The sequence below is a fragment of the Setaria italica genome, chromosome IV (genome assembly GCF_000263155.2).
Source record: "Setaria italica strain Yugu1 chromosome IV, Setaria_italica_v2.0, whole genome shotgun sequence".
Lineage (NCBI taxonomy): Eukaryota > Viridiplantae > Streptophyta > Magnoliopsida > Poales > Poaceae > Setaria > Setaria italica.
The window spans coordinates 25,598,295-25,620,796 of record NC_028453.1 but is presented as its reverse complement, the minus strand read 5'-3'; the positions used below and the strand labels follow the sequence as shown (position 1 = coordinate 25,620,796).

The following is a 22,502-nucleotide window of genomic DNA, read 5'->3' as shown; positions in this document are numbered from 1 at the left end:
AGGCTTTTTCGCGGTCCGATCGCAACTTGGCTGAGTACCGTTCACGCATCCTTATCTTTTTTGCATCCAAAGGTTTTCGAAAGGGAGGTTCGGTTTGAAAAAGAAAAAGCGTTTTCTTTTTAGACGGCGCCCAGCGGCTGGGGTTGGGACCCCTGATAGCCCCCGAGGGGTATGCGGTCCTGGAGCCAGGCCAGGGTCGGATACCCCTGAGCTTAAAAGAAAAGGCCCTCTTTTTTCGCAGAAGAACAAAACTGGTAGCCCCCAAGGGGTATGCGACCCTGGAACGAGGCCAGGGTTGGATGCCCCTGAGCTTAAAGGAAAAGACCTGAGCCCAGGTGGCTCAGGGTTTCTTTTTTCGTAGAAGAACAAAACTGGTAGCCCCCGAGGGGTATGCGACCCTGGGACGAGGCCAGGGTCGGATGCCCCTGAGCTTAAACTAAAGAACGGAAAAGACGGCAAGATTATGCATAACTTGGAAATGAAAGCTATGGGTAGAAGCGCCTTAGCTGTTCTATGTTCCAGGCGTTGCTGAAGATTTGCCCGTCGGGAGTTGCCAACTTGTAGGTGCCTGGCCGTAGCACTTGTACGACGATGAACGGGCCTTCCCATGGGGGAGTCAACTTGTGCCGACCCCTGTTATCTTGGACGAGGCGGAGCACTAAATCTCCGATGTTGAAGGCGTGGCCTTGTATCCTGCGGCTGTGGTAACGCCGTAGGGCCAGCTGGTACTTAGCTGAGTGTAGTAGGGCTACATCTCGTGCCTCGTCGAGCTGATCTTGTGCGTCCTCGAGTGATGCCTGGTTTCCCTGTTCGTCGTATGCTTTGACCCTTGGCGACCCGTACTCTAGGTCGGTGGGCAAGATGGCCTCTGACCCGTAGATCATGAAGAACGGGGTGAACCCCGTCGCCCGACTGGGGGTCGTCCTCAAGCTCCAGAGGACCGCTGGGAGCTCCGCAACCCACCGTCCGCCGAACTTTTTAAGGCGGTCGAAGATCCGTGGCTTGAGACCCTGGAGTATCATGCCGTTGGCTCGCTCGACTTGCCCGTTCGTGCGGGGGTGCGCCACTGCCGCCCAATCCACTCGAATGTGGTGGTCGTCGCAGAACTGAAGAAATCTCTTCCCAGTGAATTGCGTGCCGTTGTCAGTGATGATGGAGTTTGGGATCCCGAAGCGGTGGATGATGTCGGTGAAGAACTGTACCACTTGCTCAGACCTGATTTGCGCCACTGGCCTTGCTTCGATCCATTTGGAGAACTTGTCGACAGCGACGAGCAGATGGGTGAAGCCCCCGGGCGCCCTTTTGAAGGGTCCGACGAGGTCCAGCCCCCAGACCGCGAACGGCCACGTGATGGGGATGGTTTGCAACGCCTGCGTGGGCAGGTGAGTTTGGCAGGTAAAGAACTGGCATCCTTCACAGGTGCGGACTACCTAGGTAGCATCCGCGACTGCGGTTGGCCAGTAAAAACCTTGTCGGAAGGCGTTGCCAACAAGTGTCCTTGGCGCAGCGTGGTGACCACAAGCCCCAGCGTGGATATCCTAGATCAGCGCCTTTCCCTGCTCGATCGGGATGCAGCGCTGGAGGATCCCAGTGTGGCTTCTCTTGTAGAGCTCCTGGTCGATGATGGTGAAGGATTTCGCACGGCGCGCGATCCTGCGGGCTTCTGTTTTGTCTGCCGGGAGCGTGTCGCAGACAAGGTAGTCGAGGTAGGGGGCTCTCCAGTCGGTCGGGGGGTCGGCCCCCGCCGCGGGGCCCGCCGCGATTTCCATAACCATGGGGTCGGATGGCTTGGCTTCCAGGGCCGGGTCGGGTAGGGCAGCGTTGATTCCCTTGGGATCGGTGCTCGGGTCCAGGACAGGTGGCGCGCTGCCGACCTCCCCCGGCTCGGGTCCTGACCCCAGGGCTGGGCATGCCTCGCCGACCCCTGCTGGCTCCAGATAACGGATCGAAGGCTTCAGCTGGTCGCTAACGAAAATGCCGTCGGGGACGGGCATCCGGCCGGACGCCGCCTTCGCTAGCTCATCAGCGGCTTCGTTGAAGCGCCTTGCGACGTGGTTGAGCTCCAACCCGTCGAACATGTCCTCGAGCTTACGGACCTCGTTGCAGTAGGCGGCCATTTTAGGGTCATGACAGCTCCATTCCTTCATGACTTGCTCGACGACCAACTGGGAATCGCCTCGGACGTCTAGCCGACGGATGCCAAGCTCGATGGCGATGCGGAGCCCGTTGAGCAGGGCTTCATACTCAGCGACATTATTGGATGCAGGAAAATGGAGGCGGATCATGTACCTGATGCGTACGCCCAACGGAGAGACGAAGACGAGGCCTGCTCCGGCGCGGGCCCTCATCAGTGACCCGTCGAAGTACATCGTCCAGTACTCCTGCTCCTCTGTCGCCGATGGTGCTTGTACCTTTGTCCACTCGGCCACGAAATCGGCAAGTACCTGGGACTTGATGGCGGTGCGGGGGACGTAGGTGGTACCCTGATCCATAAGCTCAAGCACCCACTTCGCGATCCTTCCTGTTGCATTTGGGTTCCGGATTACTTCACCAAGCGGGAATGAAGAGACGACCGTTACCGGGTGGGAGGTGAAGTAGTGACGCAGCTTCCTCTTCGTGATGAGGACGGCGTAGACGAGCTTCTGGATCTGCGGATACCGTGCCTTGGACTCGGACAATACTTCGCTGATGAAGTACACCGGGCGTTGCACCTTAAGAGCGTGCCCCTCTTCCTCCCGCTCCACTACTAGGGCCGCGCTAACCACCTGGGTGGTTGCCGCGACGTAGAGCAGAAGGGTCTCGCCGTCAGCGGGCGGGACTAGAATTGGGGTCTTCGTTAGGAGGTCCTTGAGTCGGTCAAGTGCCTCCTGGGCATCGCTGGTCCATTCGAAGCGGTCGGACTTCTTCAGGAGCCGATAGAGAGGAAGACCTCGCTCGCCAAGGCGCGAGATGAAGCGGCTTAGGGAGGCTAAGAATCCCATGACGCGCTGTACTCCCTTTATGTTTTGGATCGGCCCTATGTCGCTGATGGCCGCTATCTTCTCTGGGTTTGCCTCGATGCCACGCACTGAGACGATGAAGCCTAACAGCATGCCTCTTGGGACACCGAACACACACTTCTCGGGATTAAGCTTAATACGCTTATCCCTCAGCCTTTCGAAGGCTAGCTCCAGGTCGGGAACGAGCTGGTCGCCCTTCCTGGATTTTACAACAATGTCGTCGACGTAGGCCTCAATGGTCCGCCCGATGAGATCTCCGAAGCATTTCAGCATGCATTGTTGGAAGGTAGCCCCCGCGTTTTTGAGGCCGAATGGCATCTTAACGTAGCAGTAGGGACCAAAGGGGGTGATGAAGGAGGTAGCGAGCTGGTCGGCCTCTTTCATCGCGATCTGGTGGTAGCCGGAATACGCGTCGAGGAAGCTGAGGGTTTTGCATCCGGCGGTTGAGTCGACTATTTGATCTATGCGTGGCAAAGGAAACGGATCCTTTGGACACACTTTGTTGAGACCGGTATAATCGACACACATCCTCCATTTCCCGTTCTTTTTCGGTACAAGAACAGGATTGGCCAACCACTCGGGGTGGTGCACTTCCTTGATGAACCCGGCCGCCAGGAGCTTCTGGAGCTCTTCACCAATGGCTCTGCGCCTTTCTTCGTCGAAACGGCGCAAGCCTTGCTTCACTGGTTTGGAGCCGGCCCTGATGTTCAAGGAATGCTCGGCGACTTCTCTCGGGATGCCTGGCATATCCGAGGGCTTCAAGGCGAAGACGTCGCTGTTCGCGCGGAGGAAGTCGACGAGCGCGCTTTCCTATTTGGGGGATAGGGCCGTGCTGATCCGCACAACCCCACCATTGGAACAGCCGGGATCGAGAGGGACTTCTTTGATACCTTCGGTGGGCTCAAAGCAGGTACCTGACTGCTTGGCGTCAGGCTGGTCTTCGATCGCCTCCGCAAGCCGGACCGCCATGTCGCCCGAGACAGTGATGGCCGCGGCGTACTCGCAGCACTCCACGTCGCACTCGTATGCCTTCTGGAAGGTTGTGCCGACGGTGATGACCCCGTTGGGCCCTGGCAGCTTGAGCTTGAGGTAGGTGTAGTTGGGGATGGCCATGAACTTCGCGTAGCACGGCCGTCCCAAGATGGCATGGTAGGTACCGCGAAACCCTACCACCTCGAAGGTGAGGACCTCCTTCCTATAGTTGGAAGGGGTCCCGAACGTGACGGGCAGGTCGATCTGCCCGAGAGGCGTCGCCTGCTTCCCTGGCACAACGCCATGGAAGGGTGCCTTGCTAGGACGTAGGCGGGAACGATCGATCCCCATGGCGTCGAGGGTCTCGGCGTAGAGAAGGTTGAGGCCGCTGCCCCCATCCATGAGCACCTTGGTAAGACGCGTCGTGCCGACGATGGGGTCGACGACGAGAGGGTAGCGCCCTGGATGCCGGACGCGTTCAGGGTGGTCGGACCTATCGAAGGTGATGGCCGGTCCGGACCAATCGAGGAAGGCCGGAGTCGAAGGCTCGGCCGCGTAGACCTCCCGGCGCTCCAGCTTTTGCTGGCGCTTGGTGTCGTACGCTGCGGAGCCCCCGAAGATCATGAAGCAGCCGTCAACTTTAGGGAAGCCGTCTTTCTTCTCTTCGTCGCCCTTCTTTTCCTCATCGGGTTTTCGCTTCCGGTCACCTTTCACCGAGTTGCCCACAAAGTACCTCTTCATGAGGTTACAGTCTTTGTAGGCGTGCTTGACGGGGAACTCGTGGTTCGGGCACGGTCCCTCAAGCAACTTGTCGAAGAAGCCGGGAGCGCCTTCGGGGGGCGGCTGCCCTCGCTTGCGTTCGACCGCGGCCACGAGGGGGGCCTCGCGCCGCTGCTTGCCCTTCTTCTTCTGCTGGTGGTTGGAGGTGCCTTCGTCGGCGTCCTCCTCCCGTTTCGCCTTGCCCTTGGAACGATCGAAGATCGCTCCGACAGCCTCTTCGCTAGAGGCGTAGCTAGTGCCGATGTTGAGGAGCTCTTCCGTGGTTCGCGGGCCTCGGCGCCCTAGCTCGTGGATGAGGGGCTGGCAAGAGGTCCCTGCTAGGAAGGCTCCTATGACGTCGGCGTCGGCGACGTTGGAGAGCTCGGTGCGCTTTCTGGAGAAGCGCCGAATGTAATCCCGGAGGGACTCATCCGCCCCCTGGCGGCAGCTCCGGAGATCCCAGGAGTTGCCAGGGCGCGTGTACGTCCCTTGGAAGTTTCCTACGAAAACTTCTTTCAGGTCGTTCCAGTTGCGGATGCGTCCTGAAGGGATATGTTCTAGCCAGGCTCGCGTGGAGTCTGCCAGAAAAAGGGGTAGATTGCGGATGATAAATAGGTCATCGTCCGCCCCACCGGGTTGACATGCAAGCCGGTAATCGCTGAGCCATACTCCAGGATTTGTCTCCCTCGAGTATTTGGCTACACTCGTGGGTTGCCTGAAGCGTGGCGGAAAGGGCGCATTTAAGATGCGCGCGGAGAAGGCCCGAGGCCCTGCCGCTCCGGGGCTCGGGCTGCGGTCTTCCCCTCTATCGTAGCGCCCGCCACGGTGAACGTGGTAGCCTCGATCTGCCCCGTCCCTCCTGTCCGCGCGGGAGCGTCTCCGCGCATTCAGGGTGTCGCGGGCGTCACGGACGAGACCGACGCGCTGGTGGACGGATCGAGCCTCGCCTACTACGGGTGGCGGAGTTCGTCGGGCGGACGCGGCCTGATTTGCCCCCGGAGGGGGTTGATGGACAGATTCCCCCCGCCGTTCCGGGGGTGCGCCATGCGTTGCCCGGCTGGCGTTCTGCCCGCGTCGCCGAGACGCTGAACTTTCCGCCTGCTGGACGGCAGCGCACTCGAGTAGGTTGCGCATCTCTTGGCGTGCCCGTCGCTCCTCGGGCGTCGCTGGCTCGGGGAGCTGTCGGAGCAACACCGCCGCGGCGGCGACGTTCTGGCTAGCGCGGGCAAAGAGCGGCGGACGCTCTCCGTCCGCACAGATGCGTTCCTGGACGTCGCGCACCCGTTGTCGCGCTCCCCCCTCGTGGTGGGGGTGCTCTACTCCTTGGGGAGCGCCCACGTGCGCTTCCGGTTGCTGGGAGCACTCTGGGGCCCTGGGTAAGGCCCCAGTTGTAGCTGCGGCACGCGAGGGGGGAGCCCGTTGCCTCCCCTCGGCACCATCGCCGTTGGACCCCTCGGAGTGCGCGTCAACCATAAGGCACTCGCGCGAGGGGCGGGGACTCCCGTTACTGGAGCCGGTGTCGGAGATTGTCCTTGCCACGCCCTCGAGCTCGTTGCTCGTGGGCGACGTGGTCAAGGACCGCGCTAGGAGGCGACCGTAAGCCCCCGTGGCGTTGCGTAGCCCGAAGGGCTGTCCCTCTGGTGAGGTCCTTCTGGTAGGCGACCGGCCGCTCGCCGCCGTCCTGGCGGCGGGACCGAGGGTAGCAGGACGAGCGGGCAAGATGAGGACAGGGATCAGCTCGATCCCTTCCCCGGTGGCCAGGAAGTCCAGGCTCCCGAAACGGATCAGGGAGCCCGGAGCAAAGCTGCTATCGCGATTGGCCATCTGAGGCCGGAGATGTACGCGCAAAGGTCCCCTACCTGGCGCGCCAACTGTCGTTGTCAAGATCAGCGGATCAAGACTTAGACTAGTAAATTTCTTTTATTCACGTAAGCCTCAGGTGGTTGCGCGGGGGACACGGATTTAGACTGGTTCGGGCAAAGGAGACCCTACGTCCAGTATCGGGGTTGTTCGTGTTGCCCACGCGGGGTTCTGTAGTAGGGGGTTACAGATGGACGAGAGAGGGACGGGTCCCAAGTCTCTTTGGTGCTTGCGCTCTCAGGGAGCGTTATTGTGTGCTATGGCTTACGGGAGGAGAAGCCGATCGATCCCCCTCTCCGGCCTTGGGTTCCTCCTTTTATATCGCAAGGGGATGGCCGGAGTTACAATTGGGATCGGGTAAAGAGGACTGTAAAGAGTAAGGCGTAGAATGGTAAAAGGCACGGCAGGAAGAAGGAGCAAGACCCTAGGCGTCCGATGCCTCTGCCGGCCCCGGACACGCGCCGGCGCGCATGCCGGAGGGGGAGGTCCGCGTGTGCCAAGTGCTGCTGCTCCCTGCATATAGCTACTTCGATGCTCGTAGGTACCAGATCATGATGAGGGCGTTCCGTCGTTTCCCCAGCGTCCGTTAGGGAGGACGGCGGATGCCGCTGCTCAGGTGATGGCTGCTGAGAGGGAGAGCGTCACATCTGTGTTGCTGGATGCGCGGGACCCGAGGGTGTGTGGGCCCCGAGGACAGGCTGCTCTCTCCTTTGCTCCAGTCGGCGCAGGCCATGAGTACCCTGCGGCGAATGGGAGCCGGCCGCCGGCACTGTAGCCTACACAGGGCGGTCGTGCACGGGTACTTGCATCGGGTTGCGTGAGGGGCGCGGTCGCCCTGCCCTCTGCCAGTCCTGCGGCGCATTTATGGCGAGGCCGACGGGGGGGACCCATAGGATTTTGTCTGTCTTGCCCATGTGGACCGCATCCGAGGGGGATCCCGGCCCCGGTGGCCCCAGCGCGCCCGACTCCTTTGCTTGTGGTCGGACGAGGCGGAACTTCCGTGGCATAGGGTCGGGCGCCCCCGACCCCAAGGTCGCGGTCGGGCGAGGCGGAAACCTTGCGGAGGGGGGTCGGCCGTTCCCGATCCTGGCGTCTTGATCGGGCGAGGCGGAGTTTTGATCACATCTTGGTGGGCCTGGGCCTTCTGCGTTTGCTTCCTTAAAGTGGCGTCTTAGGGGATCGTTAATATTTCCCCCCAACACTATTCAACGAATAAGGGGATCATAGTAATCCAATATTGGTCTACAGGCTGATTCAAGCCAAACAGATCATAGGTTCAGGATTCATTGTTAATCTAGTATTCCCATGTTGTGTTCTACCCATGATACATAAAGACAGGGCAAATATCAAGAGGCAAAATGAAAATAAATAATAGGAAGCACTGGTGGCTACCTATATGGAGGTTTGTTTTATGGAGGCTTAGCTACATCTAATGTTGCAAAAGAAATAACTTTATTCTACACTGCATCAAAAGACCTAAATATCTAATAATACGTCACAACAAATGTCTACAGTTTATCTACCAAGAATGAGTGGAAGGAAATGAGAACACAAAAAAGATGTGCTGAAGCTTAAAACATTACACATTTCTAAAACATTACAGATGGCTTTATTTTTTATCTGGTTGGCAAGAATAGCTAGTAATGGATTGGAGCCTCATCCAAATCTAGTACTTTTACAAGATAGAAACAACAAGATTTTTTCCCCTTACAGCAAGAATGACAAGCAATTATGCACTGAACATAAATAACAAGAACAATCCAAACATAACTTCAAGAGCACAAACATTACAATAAAAATCCAGTTTCACAATGATGCATCTCTAGATCTGTAGTTATCTCTATCAGTAAACAGTGGTAAACTAGAGAACTGGTAGTCTTGTCATAAAAACCGAGAAACGTCTATAGTTCAAGAAGGAAATGAGAAAAGAATTAGTGCTGAAACTAGAAAACTTTGAATACTTCCAAATTTCAATAAGAACATTGCGGTGCAATGTCTATTCTACCAGTCATCAGCATGTTCGCTTCAGCTTATCAGCCGGCTTATCAGCCACCGAACAATGTTTTTCTCTCACAATAAATCAGCCGTTTCAGCTTTTCAGCTGGCTTATAAGTCCAGCCGAACATGATTTTTTCCTTTCATCAGGCTAGCAAGAACCTCATCCAAAACACTGATGAACCTCATCAAGATTTATAAGAGACAACAGCATTATATTTTTCATTCCAGGAAGAATGACAAGCAATTAAGCACTGAAGCTAAATAACTAGAACAAAGTCAAAGCTTTCCAAAGAGTGCAGACATTAGTACAAGATTCCATTTTTTACAGTGATGCTTCTCTATAATCTTAGCTATCGCTAAGAGTAAACCGTAATGAACTAGTTAGCGCCTAAGACGAAAGCATTACCAGTCCTAGGGATCTAGAAATAAGATGAACCGAAGGAAGAACTTATACAAACCTAAAAGGCCTAAAAGATGAGAACTTAATGACAAGCAAATTTAGTATAACATTTTGCATTAGAAACATATGTACACTGATGCCAAGTAAAAATGTGGGCTACATGTAGAGTAACATACACGGAGAATAGAATCACAGATCACTATTGATACATAAATATGATCACAAATAGTGCAAGTTCATATGCACCAATTCATCAATCATTACTTAAAAACATCTAATACACATCTATCTGTAAAAAAGCACAAGCATAACAGATCCAAGTAGCAGGAGCTCGATCAGAGGAGGACAAGGAGGAGAGAGGAAGGGCTCACCGGATCTTGGGACGAGGCAAGGTGGGGCAATCACGGAGCAGCGGTGGAGATCGAGCTGGCATGGGGATGGGGAGGCAACGGGGAGGACGGGGAGGCGACGGGGAGCAGCGACGGTGAGGCACAGGAAGGGGGAGCCGCACAAGCGACGATGCTCGTTGTGGCAGAACACCTCGGATTAACTTAGCTAAAGCACGGTTAAGTCGCCTAACATGCGAATCTCATGCTTTAATCAAGTTAATCTCGACGATCCGTCGGATTTCATCCGATTTAACCACTTAAACAGGACCGAGTTAGCATAGCTCACGCGAAGGTGAGTAGTTCCAGAGAATACAACAGATCAAATAATTAGTCCAACAATTCATTACACCTGGTTCGAAAGCAGAGTTTTACAAGGTTCAAAAGCAACGGAAGACAAAATATAGCGGAAGCTAGCGCCGGGGGTCGGATGTCCCTGGTGAGGCCAAACAGGACATCAGTGATCCCACTCCTCGCCGTCCGAGGAACGATCCCACTCGACCGTCCACCCAGGAGGAAGCTGGGGTGGCCAAGTGCCAACAGCAGCGAACTCAGAAGTTTCAACTTCACCTCAAAAGAGATGCCACAAACAAGGCTGAGCTGCTAAGCTCAACAAGACTTAACCGACCGGTGGGAAAAACTAGTCCACCACTTCTAGACATGCCAAGCTCTTTGGCTGAGGGATTTTGTTTGCCAAAAGCAACTATGTTAGATCCTTACTTTCAAAGTTTTAGCTCAAATTCTAAGTTCATTAACCAGTCTACATTGGAAACTTATGCTAAGCAAACATAGATCCAAACATTATGTATATAAGCTCAACACCAAGTTCATGTCATCATCAGATTCCTTCTTAACTCAGTGTAGCATAGCGATCAAGCAGTCTCAAACTGTGAGAGGCAGACGAATTGATTCGAGTTCCTTAACCTTGCATGGCGAACCTAACCTCACGACATCCGCGCACCACCGAGGGTCGCTTCTTGTGTCGGCCATCCACATCAATTCCCTAACCCATTTCGGGCCCACCTATCTTGGTGCAAGGTTCCACAGACCCGGCCTCTGCCGTTCCGTGACCACACTTTCCACCACATGCAGCCGCAGGGGAAACTCTGTTCCAGAGACAGTGGATCGAACCGCTCACGTCCAGGTTCAATCAGGTACTAGGCTTCCCCATCCCATAATGGGTATGAGATTAGTACTTTCAAACACTTGATCACGAACACCACCACTGTCGGACCTTAAACAGATTCAAGTAAACAGACGGGGCAATCAGCCGACCACCAAAAGAGTTCACCAAGCCCTGCCCCGTCCATTGTCCTTATAGTTGTAACCAGAAGGAGAAACAACCAACTCCTATAACTCACGAGTGACAGGAAATCACTCGACTTCTGCCGAGTCGTATTAAGCATTGCGACTACTCAGACTCAACAGACTAGTGTTCAGATCAAGGGAACTAAGTCATGCATCTATGGTTTCAAACAACTCCTATAACGTAAATGCACATACATATGAAGGAAGGCATGTGCAAGTTTAGAAAGTTAGGTTCATGCTCCGGGGCTTGCCTTCGAGCGGGGTGGAGGCAAACTGGTCCTCGGCGGTTTCTGCTTCGGCTCCTGCAGTCGGCGGCTCAGCTACTGCTCCATCTTCTACCGCCAGATGTAGCTTGTAGATGCCGTCGGTGAGATTTAGTTCTACACGAATGCAAATGCAGGAGTTAAACATTTAGACGGTTATTTCAACAACACTTGCAAGCTTTAGCCCAGAACTTGTAGCAAAGCTACAAGAAAGGTGGAGGAGTCCAACTTCAGTTGGTGGAGAACAGGATAAAAGGATCGGATTGGGAGAAACTTATGATCTGATCCTCAGACTTAAGGAATAACTGTACCGGGGTCCTCAGACATAGCATAGAGAAGTCCCCGAAATTTTACACAGATACCCTCGGGTCAAAGGAAAGGATACAGCCGAGCCCTCGGGCGAGGCGGACAAGGGTCAACGAGATAGAAATGGGGTCGGGCGAACTGGGAAGGGGTCAGCAGCTTACCTTCAGGTCTACTGGTGAAGTCTTGGGGTCGGGAAGGAACAGACTTAGACGGAAGGACTAAGGCGCTAAGGCTTGGACAGCGGCGAGGTTCGACGGTGCTCCGACGGCGGCGGGGCTTCTTGTGGACAACAAGCAAGCTTAGCACCGTGTAGAGGATAGACGACTGGTGGGTTGGGGAGAAGCGGCTTGAGCGGAGGGGGAAACTTCCTCAAGGGATTAAGTGGCAGTGCTCAAGTGCGAGCAGAGTATGGTGCGACGAAGCAGCGATGGCGAAGGAAACTCCGGTAGGGGCTCTGGTACTCCATTTTATAGCTGCGCGGAAGAGAGAGAGAGAGAGAGAGAGAGAGAGAGAGAGAGAGAGAGAGAGAGAGAGTTTGAGCAGCGCAAAGATCAGGAAGAAAAGGATGGAGTGCTCTGCCTTGGTGGCGATTGAGCGGCGATGGGCGGCGAAGCAGAGCTTCGGGGACAAGGTCTTTGGTCATTGGGCACTGGAGACAAAGCCGGCACAGGCGCAGTTTTGCCGGGATTAAGAGTTGGCGGAGGCGAGCAGGGTCTGGTCGCGTCAAGCGGCGGATTGTGGGTGGCGACTTGACTGGCATGTGACAGGAAGGAAGGCACTGCAAGCGAGGTCACAATAGGCGAGGTGACAGGGCGAGCGGCGGCACGAACAAGCGCAAACAGCGGCTTGTCGGGGCACATCACTGGCGAGGCGAAAAAAGGAGCTGTCTCTGCCGGAGTCGTGGTTGGCGAGGGCGGTATCGTCGTGGAGCGCGCGCGTGGGTGGTGCGACTGTGGAGAGGCGGAAAAGCCGAAAAAACATCGGGGCGCGCGGTCGGGGATCCGGGCGAGGTGATGGGTGCGGGATGCGAGGCGGTCTGGCGCGGCAGCGGCAAAACCTCTGTCACGGCGGCGATAGGGCGCCTTGGCGCGGCCGGCGAGGGTGCAAACTAGATGAGGCGAGGCAGAAAGGGCTGCAGGGGCTTCCGCGCGCGATTGGGAGGGAGGCGTGCTGATCTATCTTGTCGCGGTCGGCGACTGGGCGAGGCGGCGCGCGTTGGGGAAGTTGAGCCACGCGGCGGGGAAGCTCTGAAGTGGGGCGCACGCTGGCTCTGGCGCGTTTGACTCAAGAGATCCGGGGGATCTGGTTGTGGGTCCAACTTCCGGACTCTGGCTCTCCCACAGCTCTAAGATTTTGAAGGAACACTGCCTTTGGGACTTAGAGAAGAGTTGCCGGTTGCCGGTTGGTGCGGTTTTAGGGGTCGGACCGGTGGAAACTGCAGATCGGGATTAGTCTTGAGATTAACTCGGCTGGTTAACCAAGATCGTTACACTCGTGGTGCTCGGGGAGCCGCACGGGGAAGCGGTGGCCAGACCCTCGAGGTGGGGAGGGCCTACCCGAGGGAAAGGCGAGGAAACGGGTCGCCCAACCCCTCGGAGATCATGGGCGAAGCGGTTTTATCGTGGAGTTAACAGAGGAGCTACCAAAGGAGGAGATGTCACTTACCATGGAGAAAACAACAATAGCAATCCGGGCGCCACAAAGGGGGGCGAGCTATGTAGCCTTCTTGAATAGGCTAGCACGACGCTTTATGAATGATGCTTGACGTCTCTATTTCTTTCCTATACGCTTCATCTCGATCTTTCTCTCCAATTACGTACTCTGCTTACTCTTCATCTTAGTGTTATTGGTAGATACCATGTCTTAAAAAATGTGTAGAGAGATGGGGCGTTGCAAGCGGATTAAACAGGGGCGCCAACCATGAGCCTAGCCATAGGATTATATGACCCACGATCACATCTACACTAGCCAAAATTCTGAATCTAGTGATTACTATAGGCCTACAATCAATTTGTTGTGCGCATCATATTTTATCAAAATTGATAAAGATTGTATGAATCATGAATTTTGCCGGGCAATCAAAGAACAAAATCTTTTATGTCAGTATAGTACCGCTCCGTCCCAAATAACTATTAGTTTTAGATTTTCTAGATATATAGCTATTGATATGCACTTATTTATTATATTTAAATACATAGCAATAGTTATGCATTAATAGAAAAAGGTAAATGAATAGTAATTTGAGATGGAGGGAATATATATATTAAAAAGATTAGAAGGATTTCTACTCATAGCATCAAAATTCTTGTCGGCGGATGTGATCTTCCGAAATAAAATTAGGACCATAGCTTCTCGAGGAGTCAAACAGTTTCAAATTTGACCACATTTATAAAAAAATATACTACCATTCACGTCTTCAAATAGATTTGTATAAAAATATATTACATAATTAATCTATTGATATTTATTTTATACTATAAATGTTAATATTATTTTATATAAAATTAGTTAAATTTAAAATTGATTGACTCCTCCGGAAGCGAGGGTTGCATCGGAGGGAGTAAAGCCCAACGCGTGAGGACGACGACGATTGATTGACCGGTGGCTGCGGTTGAAGCTCGACCTGTTCGCTTCAGCTTATTCAGTCGGCTTATCAGCCATCAAATAGTATTTTCCTCTCACAACAAATCAGCCGTTTCAGCTTTTCAGCCGGCTTATAAGCTGAAGCGAACAGGCCCGCTGAACGAGTCCGCGTAGCGCCGCGCCGCGCAGCCGAGCGGAGCCGACCAAGCTAACGAAGAGCGCTGGATCTCGAACGGACGGTGGATGTTGAGAGAAATGGCACGCGCTTTGGCTCTGCCTCCTTTCCCTTCCCTTCCAATCCAAACCAAACCGTGTGCCACGAGAAGGTTCCAGAACCCACCGGCTGCTTCGTCCCACCAATCTCTTCTTCGCCTGCACGCCACCTCCCTACCTCCTCCTCGCCCGTATTTATACGCCTCGATCCCCCTCTCGCTTGCTCCTTCCTGCTTCTCGATCGGATTGGGTTGGGGTTTTCGGTAGGTGCGGTGTGCACGGGAGTTGGGGCAAGTTGCTTTGCTCGTGCGCAAGAGGAAAGGGAAGAGGAAGAGGGGGAGTAAGCGAGAAGGCCGATGGCGTCGAAGCGGATCCTCAAGGAGCTCAAGGACCTGCAGAAGGATCCTCCCACCTCCTGCAGCGCAGGTAATTTCGGTTCGGCCCGCCCCCTCCTCTTCTGCTACTACCGCTTTACACTTTTTTGAAATTTAAATCATGGGGAATGGGAGATCAGTTCTTCCGTAGCCTTGGATGTGTGCGCGATGGGGGGTCTTCGTGCTTAGTTTCCGGATCTGTGTGTAGATCCACTGGGAGGCCGTGGTTGGCGCTCGAAAATTTCAAATGTTGCAAGTTCTTGTGTGGGACTGGTAACAGCATGTTAGTGCAAAATTAGGAAAAGAGTCGAAGCTTAACTGTTTGTATAGTTTGTATAGTGGTACATAGTGGGTGCTCCATCCCGCTGTCCTGCAATTTTTTGTTAGATCCAGTGATGAGGGGCCCGGCCTCCGTGTGTTCATTTCGTGTCATGGCCACAAGGCTGACACAAGATCACACAGGACAGTTACAGCGTGCTCTTCCGAAATTTGCCAATTCAGTGATTCACGTCGCCTCGCCTCCTTATGGGCTGTGTATTGTAGTTTGGTATTAGTTTTCTCAGGATCATAGATTAAGGTCATTTGGTCATTATCAAGCGAGCAACGCTTTTTTTTAAAAAAAAAATACGTAAATATTTGACTCCATGCACCATGTTAGTTCAGTGCTTCACCATACAAACCTGATGAGTGCTTTCATTGCCGTCAGGACCTGCACTGTGGCACATGCAACTTATGCTTCTGTATGCTCATAATGTAACAGGGTTTTCAGTTGTGTTGTGAAATTGTCTTCTGCTTGTATTAAAATTGAGATTGAAGTTTATGACTAAAATGCATGCTTTGTCCATTTGCAGGCCCTGTTGCCGAAGATATGTTCCACTGGCAAGCAACAATTATGGGTCCAACAGATAGCCCATATGCAGGGGGCGTCTTTTTGGTCACTATTCACTTCCCTCCGGACTACCCATTCAAACCACCTAAGGTACAGACATGTTATCTCATTGTTTATTTGTTTTGCACACAATTTTGTACGAGTATATAAGATCACTGCCCAGTTTCAATTAGTTTCCTTCTGTTTATTAATGTCAACTCATGAATTATTGGACGCCCATTCCTGTACCACAAGTTTTCTAGATAGGTCCCAGATCCACAATAGAATTAGTCATGAGCAATGGTGCGTGCCAGTTACCAGTTTCCAACTGGCTACTGCCCACATTTATGTGCTGCTTGTGAACAAATCTGAAACTGGCCATCACATATTACAATACTGTTCATATATACCATGTTCAAAATCGTGTGTTTGTGCCCGATCTTGTGAACTGAAACTCTTTCTTCTTTATACAAAGATGCCCAGCTCTCCTGTGTATTCTGGGAAAAAAAAGTTTTGTGCATGACAATTAATTCTCTGAAACTTAAATGTTTTTAGTTTTTACTTTGTCATTCTGCTATGTGCTAGCCTTATCTAGTGTGAAATCAACCTTGTTCTTCGCAGATCTTAGGCTCTACCTACATAAATGCGCATTGTCAATGCAACTAAATATTAAATGTCTGTCATGTGCTAAGCATTTGCTATGTTCTGCAGGTTGCGTTCAAGACAAAGGTCTTCCATCCGAATATCAACATCAATGGGAGCATCTGTCTTGATATCTTGAAGGAACAGTGGAGCCCTGCACTGACAGTTTCTAAGGTTAGTAAGTTCTGCTTTCCATAGCTTTCGTAACCTAATATTTCAAGGCAACTGTGTTAATCATATGGTAGTAGCCTGCCCAAGAAGTTGGGGCAATCTAGTGTTTTCAACAGATTAGCCCACACCCCCCTGCACGCTACTAATATGTCCAAGTACGGTTCTCCAGTTGTGTCATTATCTCACAATGCATGCATGTTTTCAGGTACTACTATCAATTTGCTCCCTTTTGACGGACCCGAACCCTGATGACCCATTGGTTCCGGAGATTGCTCACATGTACAAGACTGATCGGGTGAAGTATGAGTCTACTGCTAGGAGCTGGACCCAGAAATATGCAATGGGCTGACATTGCTGGTTACTGGGAAGATGACCTAGTGATCTGCTCATGTTACACCAGCTGTGCCTTCGTTCCAGATCTAATGTATTGCCTTTCGTCATTGAAACAAAACGTCTAAATTAAATTGTTCGTTCATCGAACAATCAATTGATCTATAATGGAAGGCGAAACATTGATTGTGTTCCCCCCGAGCGTGATCCAATTTGTTTGTTTGATGGTTTATCGTTTATGTGACATGATAGCTGGGGTCGTTCACAGTCGCAGCTGGTGACTCTGGACATGGATTGAAACTGCGCATTCTTCAATTGTTGGGATTTTTGCTGCTGGACATAGGATTAGAAGCTGCAGGTCTTCCGTATTGACTTGATGTAGAATATGGTAGTCATGCTTATGTTGGCCTGATGTCCTTTAGCTTCATATTAACCTCAATCGTTTGAAATGGGTTTGGGCTAACACTAATAGTGAAAATAACAGGGTAAATCTTTCTTCAGACTAAGAAAGCACTCAGGTTTACGGAAGGTCAGTGTGACACGTTGAGACTGTATTAATTAGACTACTAAATATCTACTACATCAAACTCATTTTATTAGATACAGATACACCATGAAATATATATTAGTTGTGCATTTATCTACTCCTGTTCCTAAAAGAATGCAACTCACATTTTTCGAGAAGTCAATAATTTTAAATTTGATCAAAATTATACAAAATAGCACTAACATATATGGTACAAAATAAATATTAATAGATTAATCATGTAATATATTTTCATACTAAATCCATTTGGAGACCCCTAAAAGAATGCAACTCACATTTTTCGAGAAGTCAATAATTTTAAATTTGATCAAAATTATACAAAATAGCACTAACATATATATGGTACAAAATAAATATTAATAGATTAATCATGTAATATATTTTCATACTAAATCCATTTGGAGACCTGGATGTTAATATTCCTTTTATAAATTTGATCCATCTTGAAACAGTTTGACTCCTCGAGAGAGTTGCATTCTTTTTGGATGGAGGGAGTAAGTATAAACTTGGTTGAGGTTGGATAGGTCAAACTTAGGATAATGTTAAAATAATTTTGCATGATTCACAGTTTCCACCTTCCCTGGAGAGAGCATCCAAAGGTACTGAATTTTTTGTCGTAGAGTATGTAACTGTTCCTGACTTCACTGATTTGTAACAGAGGCATGCCATCTGTTCCTGAGTAGTGCTGCATCATTTTGACAGAGCATTGAGAAGTGCAAATGAGTTTTCAATTTATGATGGCTGGTTTAGGAATCGATAAAGTGACAAAGTTACGCACATCCAAAAGATGGAAGCAGATATATGCAAATAAAAATTTGACATAAAACTTATTGAACAGCGTGATACAGGCAAGAGCAATACACAACTCAAGTAATCAACCCATTAAAAGATTGACACATGCAACGCACTTTAGTTGTACTACATGGCCGAAAGATACAAATCCAAAAACTGAGCTTTATCAGTTAGGCAAAGGACCTTTGGCCCCTTACACTTGTCAAAGAAAAGAAGCAGAGAATATATAGTATCTTGTGAATAAATTCCAGCATGGTTGCTTGTTCAAGTGATTATGATGGAACTTACACGTCAGTATTATTCACCTAGCTCGTGATCGATGCTAGTGAACCATGTCGCAAACTGCATAACAACAACGTCTCACAGCAGCACCAAGTAACCAACATGTTCCAACCTAAAACTAAATCTATTGGCCTGATTCCAGCATACAAGGGGGAAAAAGCAATTTGCACATACTAATAACGAAACCATTCTAACAGTGTATCACAAGCTATTTGAACAAAAGGGAACTTGTTTACAAAATTCTGGCAATCCTTTTGAAAAATTGAAACCATTTTTGACTTGTGTTTTACATCTAACACAGAAGACCAACCCATCGAACTGAATATAATGTAGTCCAGATAAAAAAGCAGAGGAAAACTGACAACAGAACAATATTTCCCTGGACAAACTACAGTCTGATGATCCGTCAACCTCTAGCAAATGATACTTCGAGATGCTTACCTGTATAATTCTTTCTTGAGGTCTCAGAACGAAAACAATTATCAGACCTCCTACCCTCGATTGCCGGAGATTTTTTATGAAAGGTCGCTTGCTGCAGCTGCACAAAAGCAAGGCCGCTTGCTGCAGCTGCACAAAAGCAAGCATGGCTAGTGCAAACACCGTGGCATTCCCCAGCAGATTACCAATTATCTCCAATCTTATGGAGTTCTTGACTAGATCTAAATCACAGGATAGCACATGAACAACAATTATTCTCCTTGATTGGTTACACACCCCATGAACATCTCCTGGAGTGGCAAACCGGGACGTATCAAGCACCTCATCCACAAAAGCCAAGGGTTTCCTGAATAAATTGGTGCCTTCTCCATTAATGTTCGGCCAACCTTGTAGCAAGGAGAAAACTACTTTGTTGCACCCTTGAAATTGCGACACTTTGCTCGGCCTGCTGTCGTGCTACTACATCCTAGAAGAAAAAAATAATAAGTAAGATGTTTTTTACAATTAATTACATCATGCCAGAAAACTAGCTGAATGATCACAAAGCTCAGGAAGTACTTGCCATAAGTAATAGTGTTGAAATTCTCATTTAACCAACGTGGAAATAAGATAGCTCAAATACTTCTTATTTCTTCTGCTATAAAGTGCAACAATATGTTCTGATATCCTTCAGCTGAAACTTAAGCTGGTAGGGAAAGAGTAAAATGTACTTCTTATTCTTATCCCTTGGGAGGAAATGAGGTACAGAAAATTAGGGTTGGACTATATATTTGAAGATCTAATTGAGTGCTTAAGACTTAAAACTGGAGCATAACAAACTACACATATATAGGTTAATTCCATGCCCAGAAGACAGCAAGCTAAGGTTAATCACTTGGGCCAATTATGTGTCTTCAAGCCATCACTGGCTCTAAGGGCAGTCCCAACACTCAGGGAAGAAAAGGAAAATGCAGATTTTACTATTAGGAATAACCAATGCACACCACAATTTAGGAATTAGGATCAGATTGATTCATCATTGTTTATGGAACAGTAGCACACCCTTATCTAAACAAAATCCAGTTCAGTATCCCTTATGTTTTTGTATTTTCACTTAGCTCGATTCAAAGTTCCCAGAGATACTAAATCTCGAGCAATGAGAACAATTCAAGAGTTTCTGCTTATAAAATAAATATTTATTTTCTATAAATATGAAACGATCTCTGACTACCATCAGTTCACTCATTCTCTTAACTTCACTGGATACTTTGCTCAAGGACTTGCAGTTTCTGATATTGCTGAGGGATATTTACCTAAAGTAAACATGCTTCTTCACTATAGTGCTTCACTTTATTTTCATTGGCAAATTTCTCTGCTTATACTATCATTATCAGGTACTTCACTGATGATCTTACACTTTATTTTCCTCATTAAAATTGCTGCGAATCATAACACCTTTCCTTATGATTGCCTATAAGCCACTTTTTGTTCACCGCAATGGCAAATACATAATTATATCTTCTAATATAATTTTCTTGACAATGCTGCGAATCATACTAATACTGTCTGAAAACTACCAAGATCAGACTAAAATTATTGAAATATAGAACTTATCTACATTTCAGCAATCCCGCAGCTCATATCATGTAGTTTAAAGAACAAAAATGTAATTTATTTTTTTTGAAAGGACAAAAATGTAATTTCAAGGTAGCAGAGACCACATTTCCTGTTCAGTGTCATTTGAAGACAATTGCATTTCTTTCTTCCTCTTCTTTCCTTTACAGAATACCATGTATGCTACAATAGTTCAGTCAGAAAGATTGTATGCAATAACAAATGAAAAGCATATATTGTCTTGAAGACTAAGGGGGTGTTTGGATCCTGAAGCTAAAGTTTAGTCCGTGTTACATCGGATATTTGGATGCTAATTAGGAGGATTAAGCATAAGCTAATTACAAAACTAATTGCAGAATCCCTAGGCTAAATCGTGAGATGAATCTATTAAGTCCAATTAATCCATCATTAGCGAATGTTTACTGTAGCACCATATAGTCAAATCATGGACTAATTAGGCTTAATAGATTCGTCTCGCGATTTAGACTAGGGGTTGTGAAATTGATTTTGTAATTAGCCTATGTTTATTACTCCTAATTAGTATCCAAACATTCGATGTGACAGGAGCTAGAATTTAGCCTGGGCATCCAAACACCCCCTAAATGATCAAACATATTTATGCATGCGCTCATGTCGGTAAGCTGCTTTGGTTTCCTTAGTCTTGTTAATGTATATACTGGTTTTTCCATCAAACTCTAAGCTGGCTGCTCCGCCCAGAATCATCACTGGCTACAAAGATGGCGCGGCAACACGGAATCTAGTCATCTAACTTTTGTACACTAAGCATGTATGCATATAATTTGACTAATTATTAATGGAAATTTATGAAGTTTTTTTAACATTTTAAAATCCTAATGCACTTACTAATTCATAACGGAGGGAGTAGTTAATTCCTTTAACCAAATCGTTCAGCCAAATCAATGGCCGCCAAATGGCTTAGTACAAGAACTAGAGAAGCGTCCTCCCGCATATACATCCCCTCGCATGAAGTGTTGTGGGCTTGTTCCCCATGACAAGCTGCCTTCAATTTGGTCTAACGGAGCATGATTTTACGAGGGAGAAGTTCAAGTGCTCCCACACCTTAGGGTGCCACATTGCTACCATTCTAACAACGCATGAAAAAAAAATTATAAAGTTCAATTAGAATAGACATGGATAGATTATGCAATCATCTATGTGTACATACGACTTTAGTTTGAACAAAAACTAGTACAAAGAGAAAAAAAAAGAGAAAACAACACATGAATAGTTGCAGGTTAAAACGGTTGCAACCTGCTACTTTTTAGAATTTCCATTTTTTCTTCTTGCATAATTTTTTTTTGTTCAAGCTCAAGTTTTGCAAGCACATTGATAATTGCATGATGCAGCATTCATATTTTTGTTAAACTCTTTCATACAAAATTAGTGGGTGCCTTTATCATGTGGTAGCATTATTACCACAACCCACCAGAGCACCTGAGCACCAGAGCACCTGAGCTTCTTCTTTGCACGAAATGCCTATGGGGGTGTTACGATTCTAAAGGGATTCTAGTCATTTTAATTCAGACGACCCCAAATTCTTTGATTCTGGTATGCTTTCGTGGGAATCGATTCCCCAAGCATTGAGGGAAACAACATGCGCTAAGAATTGTCTAGCTCGTTGCTTGGGGAAAAATCTCGCCGATTCTATGGGGTGAGTTACCTGTTTGCCCTTGAACTTCATACAAAATTACACGAAAACTGCCATCGTATATAGGCCCAGAGATAGGGTTCGGCTGGCACTCTCCCACCCATTTCGCCGCCCCGCAGGCAGGGACGAGCGGAGCCTCCCGTCGCCCGTCATCCCTTGCGGCCGCTCTCGCCGCTTGGGGCCCATGCTCCCCTGGCTGGCGCGGCCGCCGCCTGACACGCCGCCTCCGGCTCCGCCAAGCCCCTGACATGCCGCCCCTAGCGAGCCCTCTTCCCCAGGAACGCGAGCGGCAAGGCCAGCAGCAGCCAGCCCCCTCCCCAAGATCTGCCGTGAGCAGCACCACCGAAGGCCGGCACCAGGAGCCCCAAGGCACATGCTGGACGCCTCCCTGGAGGCAAGGTAAGCAAATTTGCCTCCTCTGATTTGTCTAAAAGATGGATCTATTGTTACAAAAATTGGTTGCTAATGATTCATGTGTGAGTGCTATGATATCGATCTACTAATTTCTGCAGGATTTATCAAGAGTCCCATGTCTCTGTACATCTTGTTGTTAGAGTGTCCTGTCAAATGTTTCTGTACATTTAAATTGATGCATTCCTATGATATATGATTAAATGGGATAGATGGAAAAACCCTAAAAGAATGTTGCAAAGTGGGATCCATTTGCTGCAAAGGTTTTTAATCAGATTTGTGTGGAAGAAATCAATGCCAAAAATAGGCCGCAACACTGTCTGAATACCGTAGGATAT

At 49.3% G+C, this 22,502-nt stretch overlaps 2 protein-coding genes and 1 pseudogene across 2 annotated transcripts; 1 reads left to right on the top strand and 2 right to left on the bottom strand.

Moving 5' to 3' along the window:
- Positions 1-917: 917 nt before the first annotated feature.
- On the bottom strand, positions 918-2,117 carry LOC111256998 (annotated as a pseudogene).
- A 965-nt stretch (positions 2,118-3,082) lies between these two features.
- Positions 3,083-4,373, bottom strand: LOC111257076. The gene is made up of 2 exons (XM_022826106.1): positions 3,914-4,373; positions 3,083-3,096 (listed from the first exon to the last, which is right to left on the bottom strand). Exons 1-2 carry the CDS (start codon positions 4,371-4,373, stop codon positions 3,083-3,085), a joined length of 474 nt encoding a protein of 157 aa, XP_022681841.1.
- Positions 4,374-14,135: 9,762 nt separating this feature from the next.
- LOC101784577 (ubiquitin-conjugating enzyme E2 5B) lies at positions 14,136-16,627 on the top strand. The gene is made up of 4 exons (XM_004965431.4): positions 14,136-14,473; positions 15,273-15,400; positions 16,001-16,105; positions 16,308-16,627. Exons 1-4 carry the CDS (start codon positions 14,404-14,406, stop codon positions 16,449-16,451), a joined length of 447 nt encoding a protein of 148 aa, XP_004965488.1. The 5' UTR covers positions 14,136-14,403; the 3' UTR covers positions 16,452-16,627.
- The last annotated feature ends 5,875 nt before the right edge of the window (positions 16,628-22,502 follow it).

Bases quoted from the DNA above. Each gene is read 5' to 3' on its own strand.
- LOC111257076 (XM_022826106.1), bottom strand. From the start codon at position 4,373: ATGGATGGGGGCAGCGGCCTCAACCTTCTCTACGCCGAGACCCTCGAC.
- LOC101784577 (XM_004965431.4), top strand. From the start codon at position 14,404: ATGGCGTCGAAGCGGATCCTCAAGGAGCTCAAGGACCTGCAGAAGGAT. The intron at 15,401-16,000 runs GTACAGACATGT...TATGTTCTGCAG, and splicing joins ACCCATTCAAACCACCTAAG to GTTGCGTTCAAGACAAAGGT. The intron at 16,106-16,307 runs GTTAGTAAGTTC...GCATGTTTTCAG, and splicing joins CTGCACTGACAGTTTCTAAG to GTACTACTATCAATTTGCTC.